Source organism: Danio aesculapii, chromosome 4 (genome assembly GCF_903798145.1).
Source record: "Danio aesculapii chromosome 4, fDanAes4.1, whole genome shotgun sequence".
Taxonomy (NCBI): domain Eukaryota; kingdom Metazoa; phylum Chordata; class Actinopteri; order Cypriniformes; family Danionidae; genus Danio; species Danio aesculapii.
In genome coordinates, this window is record NC_079438.1 from 12,797,597 (window position 1) to 12,817,357 (window position 19,761).

At 39.0% G+C, this 19,761-nt stretch overlaps 2 protein-coding genes across 3 annotated transcripts; one reads left to right on the forward strand and one right to left on the reverse strand.

Moving 5' to 3' along the window:
- The first annotated feature begins 669 nt into the window (after positions 1-669).
- Positions 670-9,461, forward strand: LOC130222193 (tripartite motif-containing protein 16-like). Of its 2 annotated transcripts, XM_056454829.1 has the most exons (5): positions 911-995; positions 1,117-1,211; positions 2,144-2,240; positions 8,643-8,689; positions 8,776-9,461. In XM_056454829.1, the coding sequence occupies exons 2-5, from the start codon at positions 1,178-1,180 to the stop codon at positions 9,300-9,302; spliced, it is 705 nt and encodes a 234-aa protein (XP_056310804.1). In that variant the 5' UTR covers positions 911-995; positions 1,117-1,177; the 3' UTR covers positions 9,303-9,461. The 2 variants fall into 2 exon arrangements, with proteins under 2 accessions (XP_056310805.1, XP_056310804.1); XM_056454830.1 differs by lacking the exons at positions 911-995; positions 1,117-1,211 and adding an exon at positions 670-750.
- Positions 9,462-12,589: 3,128 nt separating this feature from the next.
- Positions 12,590-14,196, reverse strand: LOC130222221 (gastrula zinc finger protein XlCGF49.1-like; the record flags this gene model as incomplete). The annotated part of the gene is made up of 1 exon (XM_056454855.1): positions 12,590-14,196. A coding segment is annotated over one exon (591 nt), but the record flags the coding sequence as incomplete, so codon positions are not given.
- Positions 14,197-19,761: the final 5,565 nt, after the last annotated feature.

A 19,761-nucleotide genomic window follows, 5' to 3' on the forward strand; every position in this document is an offset into this window, starting at 1 on the left:
CTGCTTCCTTCTTCCACTGAATACTTGTTCCTGAAGGAGTGACACATCACTGGTGGACACAAACACCACAGTATATATAGAGTATATTCAGTGAAATCAGCTGGAGAAAGTCTTTTATTGAGTCCAGCTTAATATGAGCTGCTGTGAATGATATCAGGATCATCAGCGAGGGTTTGCTGCACTATTATTCAAACTTAATCAATCCTGTCTGATTTCACATTCTCTGACCTGTTAATATTGCAGTGTATACACATACACCTAATACACAAATACACTTAATTGAAGATGTATAATGTCCACCCTATGCAGTACTCTTTCTGGTTTTGATTGTAATGCATTGAAGCAGGTGAGCCCCCTGCATTGTTGCTGATAAATGTGAAGTAGCACCCCTGCAATGATGTGCGGCTTTTGTAAAGCTGCTTTGAAACAATAATTATATTGAATTTGTCTAATTATTTTGATAAACATGAATTGAATTGACAAAACAAACAAACAAAAAAAACAGATTGAACAGGTTGTTTTAAGCATTTTAATTCTTATCTAAGAAATGGGTTAGGGTTAAAGTGGAGTAAAAGCCCAGACACAGGTCTGTGTTTTTCACATGCAGTTTCTTTTTTTATTATTATCATGTCACAAACCAGTTTGATGTGTTTTTCAGAAGTGAAAATATTTTGACTTGTAGACTTGTTGTTCAACTTGTTGTTCAACAGTTCAGAGGACAAATAGAAATATCTACAGTCTTTATTTGAGGTGAGAGTTTTTTAATATTATATATATATATATATATGTACATATATTTATATTATGAGTGTCATCTAATAATCTGTCAATCACCTCTTTGTTTCTGAGACTTTACTGCTGAGCTGAAGTCATTTTAATGTATACCTCTTTAAATCTTGATCTAACAGATGATCAAGTGTGTCTCTGGAACAGGGTGTCCGCGAGGTCTTAAAAAGTTGATAAATCAATTATGAGAAAATTGAGGCCCTTAAAAGGTATTAAAAAGTATTAATCGCATTTATACAAGGCCTTACATTTTGTCTAAGCATTTGTTCAAAATGTTTGACTCCAAAAAAAGCATAAATATATTTATTTTCCTCCTAATATTAACAACAGCGTGCTCGATCCACACGATTGTTTCAGACTGGGGTGCATCTGGCCAAGCTTATCCATCCGGATGATGTCACGTAATTTGCGACAAACGCGGGAAGGTGATGTGATGCTCTCCACATGTAGCGAAACAGACAGCAAAATGGGAAAATGTTAGTTTGCGTACTTCTGGTTGGATAGAGACGAGTTTAAACAGTGGCTGAAACCTGTCACTGAAAGCAATCACATAATTTATTCTTTCAAGCTTTGTTTCTTCCGAGCATATCTGAGTTCTGTTGCATGGTCGTGCTCCATTGATTTATTTAATTACAACTGTTTATTAACAACCGTTTATTAACAACTGTTTATTAAGTTAAAGATTTGATACTGGTTAGAACTTGAAGTGGCGATAAGGTCTTAAAATATTCTGAAAAGGTCTTTAAAATGGCTTAAAGTATTGAAATTACCTTTAGGATTCCTGAATATACCCTGTGGAAGAGAATTATAGAAACCTGCTCATTCTGATACTGATTTATCTTAGATGTATTAGTGATCTGTGTGTTTATTAATGAGTCTGTGATACTAAGACTCTATGTCGTATCATATTGTTGTGAATCGTATTGCTGAGACAGAAACTCACTCGACAGCTTCATTCTGATATAATACTACATTCTACAGTCTACATTCACTCAGTAAAATGAGCAGCTTTTCTACTTTGGACAGAAACTGTCATTTTCTTCAGCTCACTTAAATTTTGAAAACCAAAGACTTACAGAAGCTCCTAAATGTAGAAAACTCAAACTGCAATAAAAGTATCAATGATTGCATTTAGATTTTATTAGTAAATTTGTGGAGAAGAAAAGCTGAGTATCTTTATATCACAATAGTGATTTACAGTACAGTGGATTCACACACAGTCTGTGTTTGACATAATTATACATGAGCTAAAAACTTCTCAAGAGTTTCACCAATGAGACCAGTTTCTTTAGTTTCCCTGAAGTGCTCTGGTGCGTTATTTTAAGGTAAAAATAATATGATTTGTGGTTTCTTCTAGAGTCTTCTACTGCTGGTGATATCTTTCTCAAACATGTCACATCTATTATGAAGGACAAACACACTTCTGGAGATCAGGATTTGTCTCCAGGATGCAGGTAGCCCTGTAAAATATATGACCAATTTGCTGCACGTTTATTCTGTTTTTTGTTTTTTGTTTTTTTTGTGACCAATTTGCAACACATGTGCTGTCAAATTGATGAAGATCGTTTCTTTATTTGCTGGTGTTTTTTTTTATTGCATGTGCTTTCTTAAAGGGCACCTAGGTTAGCCCTTTTTTCAGATTTAATATAAGTCTTTTGTGTCCCCAGAATGTGTCTGTAAAGTTTCAGCTCAAAACAACCATCAGAGTATTTGTGATAGCTGTCTGAAGTGTCTGTATTATAGGCGGTAAAACTTGGTTGCTGATTTTTTGTACTGGGCCTTTAAGGCTAGTCCTCCCCGCCCACCGTTCCCACGTGCTTGTCAGCAACATGCCTCAGTCGCCGCCCTCGGCTGCCTCAGGAAGCAGATCTCACGTCGCGTTTGTGAGAAATACTACAGTAAGAACTTTACCAATCAGTATTTGATGCAGTTTTTGTGAGTTGCAACGATGAGTCACACACAATGTCATTACAAAGTTTACGCGCACACACAGTGAGGACACGTGCACACACAGAGACAGAGAGAGCGCGCGTTTAGCTTCGCACTTTGTTTGCACACATATGTGACAGGATACAGGTTAATCTCCACTGCTGTATGGATATTTTTTATTTTAATGTACAAAATAAACCTGATTTAACGTCCACAAACCGGGATTGAAGCATCTTCCTTTATAATTGTTCTGACCGGCTGTGCTGATGAAGTAAAGCTAAGCTAAATCGCTGTAATTCATTACACACATGCTCTGTTTTAAAACATTTTAAACTTGTAAAACTCACTCTTGATCACATTTAATGATGATTGATGATCCTAGCAAACTGAACACACCTTTTATTCCCGGTTGCTTTGCGCACGTCTGGTCTTATTGATATGATTATACATGTGACTACCGGGACATGTTAATATGCACAGTTGTCAATCAATATTGGTGGACGGGGGGACCACACTCCTACGTCAAGTTGCGGTCGATCTGAAAACCGCTCCAATTAGTTCACCGTTTTTATGTTGTTAAATTTGGGAAAAAAAAGGACTGGGTGTGTTTATTTCACCTTAATATTACGGTCTATACACTATATCTACACACATGTCTGTCCAAACAGCTTGAAAAGTAGATTTTTCACCATAGGTGCCCTTTAAATTACAGCACGTTAAGCTCTCTCGGCCACCGTATGAATCACTGATCTCATAAAAAGTTTATATTGCATTTGTCATAGACATTTGGTTTTGTCAGTTTCAGAAAATGAGCCTTCAGGTTTAATGAGGTACAGATGTGGCTACTGAAAATACATGTGTGAAGAAACGTGACCATGCGTGACACCAGTGTATTTTACACAAGCACAGAATGCTCTGACACAAAAAAAGACATGACCAGCAGGGGGCAGTTACGTAACATACTGAACTGGGGTCTTTTCTTCAAATGTGGAATATTGTAACCCACAGGTTGTAGGTGAAAGGTTTAATTACTCCCTGGAGTAGATATGTTTCACTGCTAAAATGACTTTTATGAGTCTCGGTTCCAAAAAGTCTGAAAGTAAGATCACTCTGTGACATCTTATCCACCAAGATGCTTAACAGGCTCCTTTTGCCCCATCCCTTCTTGGTCTTCAAATAACATTGCAGATGAAAAGGGGGAGAAATCACTTCTTTCTTTGCAAACACACACACACACACACACAAACACAAACACTTTCAATATTGAAATGGACTTTTAGAAACAAAATTCACTCCAAAGTGCATGTAATGTGTTTATAATCTGTATATTGGAGAAGGGTCTGGATGCAAACCTGGTGCAGTGCAATCTGAGCTGCATCCAATGCTTTTGAATGGGCTCACTAACCCCACCCCTAACCCTACCCCTCACAGTGACGTCACTCGCACCATTTGAGTGCATTGTGTCAGACATTGCATCGTTGAGTGATGCAATCTCAGCTTGAATCATAAAGGCTGCATCCAGATACTATTGGTATATTGAATATGAATGCATGAATTTTGTTTTATGTACATTTAAACAGATCATGTTATGGTAACAGCCCATGATTTAGGACATATTAAATTTTTTTTATAAATTTAGAGCTCCCACGCAAACTTTCCTCTCAAGCCATTGATCAGTCAAGAGAGAATGGGTGTGACCTGACAAATAGCTTAAATCCATACTACATATCCAAAATCCTCTCAAAATGTTTTCTTAAGGAGACCCTTTCTGTACTCGCCACATATCGGAGTCCTTTTTTTCTCCAGCAATTTTGTTGGATTGGCAAATTGGCTGTTTTTCAAACAGTTACCTTGTTTATTTACTTCATTCAAGTTCTAAATGTATTGTTTTATTTGTGTTTTAAAAGTTATTTATAATATGTAACATAAAGATGACTGTTTACTTCAATGGTTTTGGATAATGGAGTTTGAGATTGTATGAGTATGAAATTGCAGCACAAACCACACTGAGGGGTTTAAATATTGAGCAGCATTTATTCTGTATTTCTGTTCTTCTTCTGGGCGACCCATTTTACATCACAATTCCGAGAGAAATATATTTGATAACTGTGGAGAGGTGAGCGTGATCGAACACCCAATAAGGGGGGAGAGCATGCTCTGAGCCAGGCGGCTAATCAGCAGGTCAATCAGAAATTATAAATAACACCTGTCTTTCTAGTGATTGGGCTGGAGATACTCCCTTCCTAAAGACAACGGGAGGAGCAGACTGCGGAGAAGAGAGCTCTCACACACACGTACAGCTACACGTATGGTAAAAACAAAACAAAATAAAAGATTTGTGCTTACCTGAATCGCCGACCCTGTCTTCTTCTTCCCACAACAACGAACGTTACTATAATAACAGTGTGTGACACATTGCTGACCTTCCTCATCAATAAGTGAGGTTTATTTATAAACTAATTTTAAGAGGATCACATGCTTATGATTGATCATGGTTGGTCCCGCATCAGCTCTGCATATTACACATCAGATTAATACTGACTCACTATAAATAGCCAGAGTTTTCCACTGCCGTCATCTTTGTCTTGAAGAATGCTTCCCGCTACAAAACGCTTCAGCTCCAAAAGCTTTTACAGCATTGCACCATTCAACCTATCGACATGTATAAGAACCAACAAACAACAACAACTTCAGCAAAAGTCCCCGCTCTCCCCGAGACTTCAGCCATGGCTCAGTGCCACCCATTAGGCACTGCTGTCTCTTCCACAATTTAACCACAATGCTGCAATATAATCTCCTTCTCTGTCCACTTCAAATGCCTCACCCTACACATCCGCTGTGTTTTCAACCAAAATCTCCAGCAATATCACAGTTCACAAAATCTGCCTGAATATGCAGATGACGGGATCCACACCTTAAGCCATCACTATAAAACAGATTTCTCACACCTTACTGTTCCAACCATAGTACATAGCAGGCTTTAGGGGAAACCTCACAAAAATAATGACTGTCCAACATAGACTAAACATTTTATATATCTTTCAAAAGCTGAGACTCGTGTGCCTAGAGCGATTTCAACCATTTTAAAACACGAACAAAGCGGACATTAGTGTCCTCTATTGAACTGCTAACAACCTAAGAAGACAATAAAAAACTAAGAAACTCAGCTCACAAGCCTCTCGTCTGTCCACAGATCCATTACATTCCAACAGCATAGAGTAATTTGACTGCAAAGGGTCCAGGCAATCCAACTCTGCAAAACATCAGTCCACAACACATTTATACGTCAATAGACATCTACGAGATCATCAAAACTAGCCACTGCAGCTCATTCAGTAAAGCAGCGTCAATGTAAACATTTCATCATCAAAATGGCCTCCTGCCTTTTGACCCTTCGATTGACATTTCATCGAATCAATAGCTGAAAAGAGAAGTGTCTCCATCCGAGCAGCTCACAGGATGAGACAGTCCCACCCTCTCTCTTGACAATTTATGAATCGACCCAGTTGCAAATGACTTTGTGAATGACTTTGGCCAGATATTCTTGTGAATTTAATAATGTTAAGATTCCAAGTGTAATGTTATTTAAATATGGTATAAGTAAAGCCTATCGCCAAATGTATCATCTAAAAGAAGTTTAATGCCTATCCAGCTTTCCCTCCGAATCATTCTCCAGCCATTCCTTTAGAATTGGAGCTGCCACTACAGCAGCATACAATGGGCTCTCCCAAAACCAAATCCAGACTCTCTGGCCACCAAATCCAGGCCACTGGTCCTTGGATGCCTTCAAATTCTACATCCGCCTCAGCCAATACCACCTCAAGGAAGCCCAGCTGTCTTTCACCAGAGGACACCCTCCATCCAGAGTCCATTTCCCTATCCCCTCCATCCTTCTAGCATTGAGTTCCTTTGCTACTTTTCTCTCATTTCTAGCTTTGAGTTCCTCCGCTACTTTCCCTCCATTGTAGCGATGAGTTCCTCCGCTAACTTTTGTTGCTTCTAGCGTTGAGTTTCTCCGCTACCTTCCCTCCCCCTCTTTTTATTAAAGCTATAAGCCCTCTCTCGCAAGCTCCCCACCCCCCCCCCCCCCCCCACGACTCTCACTCACACACTTCATCTCTAACTCCGATGGAGTTTACCCGATCTCTGACTCCCACAGTAGTCATGCCAAGCCCATACCCTGGCCACACCCTTCACGTTTCCAGCAAGAGTCTTCACTACCCCCTCCCTTTCTCATGGCTCTACTGCCCGAGAGTGCTCCCCAAGCCTTGACTCAATTCCCTTGAAGCCTCTGAGTCAATCTCCATCCCTCCCAGGGCACTAATGAGTTACAAAAATACTCTTTTGAGTTCCTCCGCATCTCCTTTCCTCTCTTTTCTAGTATCGAGTTTCTCCGCATCTCCTTCACTTCCATTCAGTGTCGAATGTTTCTACTCTTTCCTCCACCCCCTCCCTTTTCCAGCTCCTCTCCTCCTCCTACCTCTAACTCCCCAACCCTTTCAGCATCGAGTTGCTCCGCTACATATCTTTTTTCAACGTCGAGTTGCTCCTCTACTTCTCCTTCTGCCGTAGGAGTCCCACCCTACAGCTCTAACTGCCACAGAGTTGTTACCCTGAGCTTTGACTCCCCTGCCCCTCCCAAAGAATATCTCTTTTTACTTTTTCCTAGCATTGAGTTCCTCTGCTTCTCCTGTTCTCCCTCTCCTAGCACTCTCCTAGTTCCTCCACATCTTCTTCCCTTCCTTCAAGTGTTGAATGCTTCTGCTCTTTCCTCCACCCCCTCCTTCTTCCAGCTCCTCTCCTCCATCCACCTTTAACTCCCCACACCTTCCAGCATTGAGTTCCTCTGCTACTTTTCTTTTTTCATCGTTGAATTTCTCTGCTACTTTCCCTTTTTCCTAGCATCGAGTTCCTCCGCTACACTTTCTTCCTTCCACATAAGCCATCACTCCCCAAGCTTTGACTCCCACAGAGTCTTTCAGAGCTTCGACTCCCACAGGAGTCATGGCCCTGAGTTCAAACTCCCCTCTCACTATTCAAACGGGAGGGAGCCCCAGGTTTGAGGATATTCTGACCTCAGGGCTCTCTCCTGGGACAGCATTCCAAACACTCTTTATTATCAATCATCAGCTCAATGTGAACTCTTGAAGTGTGGTTTATTTATAAATTCTTTTTGAGAGGATCACATGATTATGATTGATCACCGCTGGTCCTGCATCAGCTCCACATATTGCACCAATTAAATGAATACTGACTCACTATAAATAACTAGAGTTTTCCACTTCAGTCATCTTTGTTTTGAGGAATCCCCCCTACCACCTATACTCCTCCCCTTCTCCTGATAGGGCGGCACGGCGGCCTAGTGGTTAGCCCTGTTGCCTTATAGCAAGATCACCACTGGCTCGACTCTTCACCAGGCCAGTCGGCGTTTCTTTTCCGTAGTTTGGATGTTCTCCCCATGCTCGCGTGGGTTCCTCGGTTTCCTCCTACCGTGCAAAGCCATACATCATAAGTAAATTGACTACTCCAAAGTAGCATCGTAAGACAAACTCTTAGCCAGCTATATCTTAGCTATTCCTAACACGTTCACAAGCAGGGGAGTTCTTGAGACCTACCTGAGCTCAAACTCCCATCTCGCCCTTTAAACGGGAGGGAGCCCCGGGCTTGAGGACATCTCCACATTTCTATTATTTTGAACACAACCCTTTCAGAGACAACAGCTTTATTGTGTTTCTGTTACACGACTACATTCACAAGTACATAATTTATAGAGCACAGATATCAACATTGCTATTAACAGTGACTCAAGAGAATACACGTGTTGTGCTGCTGTTTTATTACAGATCTGTGTGTGTGAGTGTGTGTGTGCGTGCATGTTATAAGCTGATGTTTGTTTACTGACAATGTGAATCTGTGTGTGTTTACAGTCTGGATCATGGAAGAGAGAAGAGGATTACAACAGGAACATGCAAATGTACTTCTACACACAAAGACACTCTCACACACATATACACACAGCTTTGATGTTTGTTGTGTTATAAATGTGTCTCTTGTGTTCAGATGATGCCTGTTTTCTCACACTGGATCCAAACACAACAAACAGTCGTCTCATTCTGTCCGAGGAGAACAGAAAGGTGACACGAGTGAGGGAGAAACAGTGGTATCCTGATCATCCAGACAGATTTGACGATGTGTCTCAGGTGTTGTGGAGAGAGAGTGTGTGTGGACGCTGTTACTGGGAGATTGACTGGAGTGGAGATGGTGTGGAAATATCAGTGTCATATAAGAGTATTAGAAGGAAGGGACGAGGTTATGAGAGTTGGTTTGGATGTAATGCTCAGTCCTGGAGTTTGATCTGCTCTTCCTCCAGTTTCTCATTCATACACGATAACACACAGACTGGTCTCTCTGTAGAGCCGATCAGCAGTAGAATAGGAGTGTTTGTGGATCACAATGCAGGAACTCTGATCTTCTACAACATCTATAGAGATAAAACGAGTCTTATCCACTCAGTCCAGACCACATTCACTGAGCCGCTCTGGCCTGGGTTTAGGGTTCATTATGGATCATCAGTAAAACTGTGCTAAAGACTGAGAGACTGAAGAGAGATCTACTCATAATCCTCTGCTCTGCAGGATTAGCCAGTAGAAGTATGATTACTAAAAACTCATTTGTTTTATGTTGCTTTTACAAATGTATTGTAAACTTGCCTCTTGTTATTTCTGTTTTCTTTTATATTGTTTTCTTTTTTCTGTTCAGTACTTTAGTTTCACATGTGGTGTTGAAAGTACTTTTTTAAATAAAGTTTTAGTTGATAATAAACTTTACTGTAAGCCTATATGCACAGAAACACAGGTTATTATTGTGGTGTGTGAGTCTGAGCAATCATGAAAGGCGTCATTAGAGCATCCGCTCTGGGGAAATGTTGACACACACAGATTTACAGAAAACATGAGATTATTTCCCACTTGAAAATAATGTCTCGACGCCACTTGAAGTTGGATATCTGACTTGTAAACTTGAGGCAGATTGAACAGCCCTGAAGTCAGCCCTGAGATGCATCATTTCCTGTCTCTTTATAGATGGAGGCTAGTTAGAGAACATATCATATTGCCTCCTTTTGCATTATTTTAAAGTACTACATCACAGTCACATTTTGTTTAGAGTTTCTAACCAACACACACTGCTTCAAGTCAGATGCTGATTATTTTACACAGCACATTATAAAGTTCAGCACACTATTAGTCTCTTAGATGGTCTCTGTTTAATGAAATGTACAAAATGAATGAATGAGGAATTTAAATTCTGATTCCGCTTAACATTCTACTGTCTGTAATTATAAGTTGTGATCACTTTACTGATGTTGTAAACCATATTTTAGATGCCACAGTAGCTACAAGGTTGTGAAGTTAAGATATTTTTCTTTGCGACAGAAGTGTAAAAGTCCATCCATTAACCCAATGATGAAACTAACAGCATGGGTGAAGGTTAAATGTGTGTAAGCCTTTTCTAGTGCTTCTGTAAAGAATTTTGTTTTCCAGCTCTGAATTTAATCTGACTCCAATTTTAAGTGAAATTTTAAGAAATTTAGATTGTATTTCTAATAATAAGAATGGATCACATTCATCTTTTTTGACTCAATTTAGAGTTTTTGATTCGTATCGGATCCCATACTCTTCAGTTATACGTTCATTAGGGACCAAAGGCCGCTTACAGGTCCACACCCCGGGATTGTGTTTCTTCTCACGGACACTATCTGGACATTCTGAAGATAGTCAGAGGATGCAGGGTTAACTAATACCCAATTAGTCTGGTTGCCTCCTGCTCACTCATACTAAAAATAGTAATTTAATAACCATGCATCTTCTTTTCTTGTAAATATTCTAAAGTACTTTTAATGCTCATTGTTACATCTGCTATGTCTCTCCCTTTTATTGCATATGCTTGGTTTGTTTTAATTAATTTAGGCATCACCTCCTTTTGTCTGATCACCAGCGATCTCTAACCACCAGAGGTAAACATTCACACTTATAGAACTACAAATCTGCCATGTTATTAACTACAACACCCTAGGTTGCATAGGAGTACATTGCAACAGCCAGTTGATAAAAAAAGGGTTGGGGCATTTATTTCATTTTTACGCCTTCAGTCTGAGACATCTCGCGCACTGTTCCATCCCTCCTGAAAGAACTCCATCTTGGTTTATAGTTGAACAAGCCATCCTACTTCCTCTTCCACCACTACATTGTCTATCCATCCATCCATTTATTCATTTTATTTTGTAAATGTGTTATTTTTGAGGCTGATCTCAAAAATATAACAATTTTACTGACAGAATTTTAGGTGCAGGCTAGGACTGTCTCTGCCATTTGCAGATAACGTTGACCTTCAGCATGGACGGTCTGCTGCTGAGTGTGACATGGCAGGGAAAGAAACAGCACCTCTAAATCAGAAACCAAGGTGCTTGACTGGAAAAAGGTGGCCATCTCCCAAATGGAGTTCAAGAATCTGCGTTTTTTTTTCATGAGAAATGGAATGTGAGATTTAAAGATGGATCAGTGCAGCGGCAGCAGTAATGCAGTTGATGTGATTGTTGTGGTGAAGGAGCTGTGACGAAATGCAATGTTCTCATTTAAACGCTCAATCTAGGTTTCTACTCACACCTATGGTCATGACTGAAAGGACAAGATCTCGGATACAACCGGACACATTTTGCAAAGTGTTATGACCCGCTTGTTTGAGTCGCAACATAAAAGAGAGATGAGCTAACAAAATAGCCTGAATGCAAGTTTTTTATTATAAAATGTAACTCATAGAACAATCAATCAAAGCAACCAACAAATGTCTAGAGATAATAATGAAGATAAAGAACTTAGGATATAATCACAACAACACTTTAACTACATGATACAAGTAATACAAAACAAAACCATAATGTTAAAGAGTCAATGAGAGGGCAGGTCTAGACATGGGGACTCCCGAGTAGCCACAGCGTACTGGAGTAGCTACCACAACAACTTTTATATACCCATTGATAAGTAATGCAGGCATCCAATCAGGATTTACCACATACTCCAATCTGGAGTCTTGGGATCATCACAGTGTATTAATATTGTAAAACTTAACACCTGTCGCTCTGCCTAAATCATAAAATATTCATCAAGTTTATATTCTACTCAAAAAAGTAAATGAAGTAAACTAGAAAGAATGTTGAACCTAAAAGTAAAGAACCTTTACTAATAAAAGCTGCAACACAGGACAATTGAATGGGCTTTCTAAACTTGAGGCCCTGGTATACTGCAAACTAACCGTCCTGGAGCTCCACCTTCTTTGATGTGCGGCGTCTTCCCAGTGATTTGTTTCTCATTCAGGGAGTCAGACAGAGATGTTACGTTTAGAGACGTATTGTTTAAAGTTATTGTGTGTTTATATTGTGTCAAATGTCTTTCCCCCTGTTCTTTTTTTTGCCTTGACTCCTCCCCTCCTGAGTTTCAAGCAGGTTGCTGATGGCTTCCCACAGCTGTGTTCACTTAACATGGAGGGGTGAGAGGGGATAACAATACAGGCCAAACACTTGGATGATGAGAAAGGAGCTAGAGAGGAACCTTTCTCCAGAGCACTAGCTGGATTTCAGTTAAATTAAAGCTGTTGTAAACTGTTGGAAAGTTGAATTGTGGTGATTTAAAATCTTACTTGTTGACAATTGGTACTTGTTCTCTGTTGTGGCTAAGAGCAGTATCACGATTTAATTTTTGATTAATTTTGATTAATTAATTTTTCACGATTTACTTTGATTTCTTTCTTTTGCTTTTCCCCCAGGAAGCAGTAAGGAGGTGGTCGGCCTTTCCTTTTTTGTTGAAATCTTTCTCCTGTTTTGAGGTCAGTCAGGGAGTCAGTGTAGTTTTGCTGTTATTTTTCATCATTATTTTCTTGTAGCTTATTTAGAGGTTTTACTCCCAGACAGAACCCTGTTTTTGTTTGTTATTTTGGCTTTATTCCCCTCCTGAAGCTAGAGCTCCCTTAACACTACATTGTGTGTGACTTTGATTTTTTTTTTTTTTTTTTGTAATTTTGGAACTTTACTCATTGCTTTGTTGTGACTGGTCCCAGTTTAGTGCTCTTTAAACTAATATTGTTGCGTTCATTGTATTTCCCCTAGACTTGTGTAGGATGTAACAGAGAACATCATCCAAAAGAACACTAGCTACATGAATACACTGGAGAGTAGAGTACAGATGTATGCACACCTGTACAATTACTTGCAAAGAGATTTTAAGCTGCAGAGGTGCTGTTTGCCAGATGTTTATGAAACTGTTCTTCTCTCAGCCGCCATCATTGTTTACGGTAAACGCAAGGAGCGCAACACATTTACAACCCCACCTATTGCAGTGTAGCAGTGTAGGAGTGTTGGAAAACAGTATACCATCACTCAGTCTTTTCAAACATGAAACATCCTGTGCACATGAGAAAATGTTTTGCTGCATTCATGTCATGTGTGCAACTTTTTGTTCATGTGTTTCTTAAACTCTAAAACGAGCGACGCTCTGTAGACACTGATCAGATCTGTACGGATTATCTCCAGCGTGAGTCCTCTTCTTTGCAAAATTCTATTGTACGGCACTGTGAAAAGGGGCGGGATTAAACAAGATGATTAGACATTAAAAAGTGAGCGATTGGTCCATATTTTAAATTTCTGTCCTGAGAGGTCATGTTTTGATCTTCGATTGGTCTCACACAGTCAAGTGATGCGATTTCGCAGGTCAGTTCACCAAGCTTGAATGTTGTAAGGCAACTCCGAAACTTGACGCACAAACTAGCATTTCCGGTCTGATTCATTTGCGCGCATATGAATGGAAGTCTATGGGGAGAAAAGTCCAGTGTGACCGCGGCTTAAGTGCAAGTGAATGGTTTTTCTCCACTGTGGATCCTCATGTGTCTATTAAGAGATGATGATCGGCTGAAACTCTTCCCACACTGAGTGCAAGTGAATGGTTTCTCTCCAGTGTGGATCCTCATGTGTTTATTAAGGTGTGAGGAGGAGTTAAAAATCTTCCCACACTGAGTGCAAGTGAATGGTTTCTCTCCAGTGTGGATCCTCATGTGTAGATTAAGGTGTGAGGAGGAGTTAAAACTCTTCCCACACTGAGTGCAAATGAATGGTTTCTCTCCAGTGTGGATCCTCGTGTGTTGATTAAGGTTTGATGATTGGTTGAAACTCTTCCCACATTGAGTGCATGTGAATGGTTTCTCTGCAGTGTGGATCCTCATGTGTTTATTAAAGTTTGAAGATTGGCTGAAACTCTTCCCACATTGAGTGCATGTGAATGGTTTTTCTCCAGTGTGGATCCTTATGTGAATTTGAAGACTGTTTTGTTTTCCAAAACTCTTTCCACACTGAGTGCAGGTGAAACGATTCTTGTCTCTCCTTTTCAAAATACCATCAGTCTGTAAAAGAGTTTTTTCCTCAATTTTGACATGATGTTTCTCCTCTTTACTCCCCTCATACTCTTCAATTAGGTCTGAAATAAAAATAAAACATTAGTTTTCATTAAATCTTAAAACGTCTCATCAAAAGCTGAAAAGTGAAAAGACACTGGAAACATTGGCTACACACACTGTAATTTTGATGCACATTAAATGTAAAATGAATCAGATCATATTTTGATCTGTCCATTAACATGCAGGGCTCGACAATAAGGACTGCCCAATGACCCAGGGCCAGCGTGCGAGACGTTTGGGACAGTATAGAGAATGGTTACTGACCCAATCGGGCCAGTGGTGCCTTGTCACTTAAGTTTAATTTGGCTGCGACTGTTTGTCAATTGCGTCGTGTTTGCCCAGTGAGCGTGGTTTGTCTGGCATATGTGAATCCCGCAATCGTGTGGGATCCGCGCCAAATCAATCGGTCCGAGATCGCCTGAATGAGGTGGTCTCGGCTCGATGGGCTATATGCACGGCAGTTCCCCAAAACTGAAAATGGAAAAAAACTAACAAGAAATCTGAGTGTTGAAGTATTCAACCAAGTTGCCAGTTTAAGAGTGATGATCACAGTGATGCATCAGTTAAAATGCATGAGTCTGGTTTAGTTAACTTCAGTTGCTTTTATTCCACACCGGTGAATAGAAATGTGATTTGTTTATAACACGCACAAATCCACCAAACAAACTTCACTGCCCGTTGCTTCACTCAGACTGCATTGTTCTCCCACGTGCACATCTTTGAAAGGCAAATGTGATTAGCAGTCAGTTAGCGACCTCTACTGGACAGGTTTGTGTAATGTTTTGTAACACTGAGCTTTGTAACATCCTAATAGACATGTTCTCTCACTATTATCAATCATTTTGTTTTTTATTATTGCCTAATAATAACTGTCATACATTAAACCCAAACCAAAAGTTTTCTAACTACTTGGAACAGGTGACTGAGGAAGCTATTTTTAGTGGGTTTTAAAGTGAGCCCCACACAATTATAAACATTGTAAACAATGCAGATAAACGTCCAACATTAGATTAAACATTTCCTGACATCAAGAGGCGACATGTTTTCCACAATTGTTTTTTTTTTACTTTTAGAAGAACTTTATTACATTAAAATTTATATAATTAATTACATTTAAAATATTTGCTAATCAATTTTGTTGTTTAAAATGTCTTATTTATATGTATTTTTTTTCTGCAAATACAAATTATTTGAATAATTTACCAGTCATGGGATATATTATTAGTGTGATTCACTATATTTGAAACATTTGTTATTATATTTATAAATATGTTGTTCTGCAAATGCATATTTTTAAATGTAATTTACTAGTGATGGATCATACTTATATGAATATTTATCACTTGAAACATGCATAAATTGATTTAGTTAAAAATATTTATTTATCTGCAAATGCCGATTATTGTAATACTTTACCAGTTATGAATCATACAACATTTGCAAATACATTTAGTATTTTTTTTGTTTAAAATGTCAAATAGTTCTGCAAATTATTCTAAGAATTGTCCAGTTGGGCATCATATTGTTCATGTAATTTAAAGATTTGCAATTCAGTTTTGTATTTTGTTGTTTAAAGTCTTTCTATTTCATGTAGATGAAAACCAGTTCTAAAATGTATCATTTATGCTTCATACTATGTGCGTTTTCTAAAGATACAAAATAGGTGGTAAACTAGGGCTCTTCCCTTTTTTCCTGGCCTGTCTTTTCCTGGTCTGATTTCCTACTCTGCTCCTCTCCTCCTCTGGAGTCTATCTTCTCTGACTCTACTGCACTCACACTAACTTCTGGCCTGCGCTCTTTGTCTCTCTCTCCCTCCCCCTGTGTCTCTCCTTCTGCCTCTGGTAACTTTAACTTAACATTTAAGCTGGGTACAATTTATATCATATGTTTTATCATTTCATATTTTAACATTTTATACAGTTATTTTGTAACTAATTCAGTTGTAACCATAGAGAATTATTGTCATTAAATCATCTCATTATCAAGTATTTGTGGATTACTTTTGATATAACATCAACACTTAATATTGCAATACAATACAACCACATAATATCAATGCTCTCCTACATTTATAGCTATTAATACTGCCCTTATTTCCATTTTTGGTATAGGATTGCAGAAGAATGGTTTGACTAGAAATGTAGTTTTTTACCAACATACTGATAACTCTTTAGTCATTCGGCAGAACTCCAGTTCGAACCGATGTGGTTTAAAACCCATTCTTTCAAAACCTAAAACTATAACCTACACACACTACTTACAGACAGCACACAATATAATCTATCAGTGCACAAGATCAGTACAATATGCATTGCATTTAAATAATCATTTGAATGAACTGATAGCGGAAGTGCTTCAGTAGTCTGTTGAGTACTGGAATTAGCATGTAAGCTAACAAATCACTCATGTTCTCATTCACAATAGTGACACTGCGTTTCCCATACACTGATTTATTTGTAGTAATGTGGGAGTTTTCACATGAGCGTATCTTTAAAGGCAACCAGTTGTCCACAGAAAGTTTAATTGTCTTCATGAAGAAAACTTGTTTCTTTTCTCAAATTAGCCAATCACAATAAATGTGCAGTGTTTTGAAACTAAAGTCTTCATTTGTTATCCACAACACATCAAGATTTGATCAAGTCAAAATCTCATAATCTGACACAAATCACACCGCACGAGTTTAGCCGGACTTTCATTCGCCAGCAAGTTTTGTGAAATTGCAGACAAAAGCCCCAAATTGGAGGCAAATGGCTGTTTGTTCATGGGAGTGACAATCAAACAATGTAAATGATCAGAAATGCAATCTAGGGGTGTAGGACAGTGTTCCCTGCATCTCCCCAAACGTTTTCTCCTCCCTATTCTTCTAATTTTCTTTTCAGTGCTGAGCAAGTATGCAATGTGCACAAATATAGTTATCGGTTCAAGTTGAAACACATTGTTAAATTTTGCTGTATTTGGCTAAACAGATCAAGGGTGGCTCCCCAATGTGTAGATACATAAAATAAATAAGCTGACCAAAGTTCTTACGGGGAAAAGACTATTGAAGACAACGAATAGTGCAGTTCCTCAGCAGTGATGTTAACTTGTCTTTAGTTTACTTAGGTCACATGGTTTTTGACTGTGGGAGAAACCCGGGGGAAACCTACACAAGCACGGAGTGAACGAGCAAACTCCACACAAAATGTCAACCGGTTCAGCAAACTTTAACCTGTGACATTCTTGCTTTGAGGCAACATTGCTAACGACTGGGCCACCATGTTGCCCAATCTAGAAAGGAGGGGGAGTAGGGGTGGAAGGGGAATTTCTCAAGACAAAGATAACTGAGGTAAGAAACTCTGGTTATTTATAGTGAGTTAGGAATCATCTTATTGGTGAATCATGTGTTAGCTAATGCAGGACCAGCCATGGACAATCATAAGCATGTGATCCTCTCGAAAGTAGTTTATAAATAAACCTTATGTCAATGAACAGCCAAACTACATGAAAAAGCTGCCGTTTTGAATATACCATGTTTGTGTAGACAAAGCTTCAATTTTCAGCACTCAGCTCTCCATTGTGAAGCTTCATGTGAGTGCTGAGGCTTCTTTTATGTTTAAAGTCCTTTCCACACTCACTGCATCTAAAACGATCATCTCCTGAGTGAGTCTTCATGTGTTGCTTAATGGAGTCTGATCGTGCGAGAGTCTTTCCACACTGATCACATGTGAACACTATGGTTCCATTGTGACCACTCATGTGATTTATGAGGCTAGCTTTGGTTGTGAAGCTCTTTCCAAACTAAGCACATGCAAACGGCTTCTCTCCGCCGTGACTTATGTGGTAATAGAGTGCGTTTTTACAAATGAAACTTTTACCACACTGTACGGTTTCTCTCCAGTGTGGATCCTTATATAGATCTCAAGGTCTTGTTTTTGCGAAAAACTTTTCCCACACTGTGTGCAAATAAAAATTCTCTTTTCATTGTGAGTTCTGAAGGATAAGCATTTTATTAAGCTTTGTTAGTAAGTACGTAATAAATATAGACATGAAGGCTTTTGCTTTAAAGAGGTAACTGCTATATTATGAGCAAAGTATAGAGAAATGTTACCGGATGCTAGCGCATCCTGTTTTTGGGTGGGGGTGATGGAGAGTCACAAGATGTATGAGCTGTGTGTACGTGCTCTCAAACATCTAAAAAAGGGTGAACTGTTAAGAGAAGATACACAGATACCAGGAAGAGGAATATCTGGTTGCTGAATGGCCAACTTCTTAAGAAAAGACCATATAAGGCTAATAAGAGTTTAGGGTAAGAGTGTGTGTGAGGAACAGTATAAAAGCGGAAGGACAGCAGAGGGGCTTTTACATTATTATATCCCTCCTGCGCAGAACATGTATTCTCTAACTTCTTGCATTCAAAATAAAACTTCTTAATTTTCAACTCAGATCTCCGTCAATTTTTGAACATGCAATGGACCATTTGAGTCCTACAATTGGTGACCCGACGACGTGATTGACTGGAGACTGTCAAATAGATGGACGTTTGCTTCTGATGCCAAAACCTGAGGGCTCTCTCTATACAAAGGTAAGCAGAAACCTTTTACTTAAATTCTGCTATTGAATATTCTAAATGAACAGTTTTTGGCATCAGTAAATATAGTGTTCATGTGTTTGATAATATTTTGACATGCAGGAAGTTATAAAATACGTAAAATAAACTACTTACCTGAAAATTGTGAATGAATATACATGAATGAGTTGTGAGAGAAAGAATAAAGAGAATTAGAGTGGATCACTAGGATCTAGGGGAAGTCCTTTTCTCTAAGGAGGCACTTAGGGTAGACTTTTAGAGTCTAAAGAGAAGTCCTTTTCCCTAAAAAGGCAAAATTAGTTGAAGAAATTTTGTCTTGACGAAGACAATTGAATCTTCAACAATCAGGATAGATAGTGTATGTAAAAGGCCTACATCTATCTAACGGAGAAGTCCTTTTTCCTGAGAATGCAAAAAACTTGAAGATCCCTCTGGTCTTGACGAGGACTTGATATCTTCAAGACATTTCTCAAGGATAGCAGGTTTAGTGAATTGAGAAATAGGGAGAGTGTAGGGATAAAATAACATTAAAATAAAATGGAAGGAGAATGTGAGGAATATGATTGTCCTCCTTTAAGACAACAATGGGATAAAATGGCAGATGTCTTATTGGCACAAACTGATCCAAAAGATAGGAAAAAACGAATAAAAGAACTGGGAGAATGTGAACGTGAAATGATTGAACATTATGGTACTGATTGTATGGACAAAAAAGGGTCTCTGTTTCAGAAAGTGGGGCTAAAAGAGAGAAGAGCACAGGAAGCTGTTTTAAGACACAGAAAAGAGGAAGTAGGGCTGTTGCACAAGCGAGCCCATGCAAAGAAAGGAAAACAGTTAGATGAAAATTTGAGAAGATGGTCTAGAGTTACACTCGCAGCATCTGTGCTGAAACCAAAGAAAAGGGAAGTGAACGGTAAGGATGCTGAAACTAAACTGAGTAAGAAACAGGAAGCTGAAGCTGAGGTGAAAACTGAGTCTAC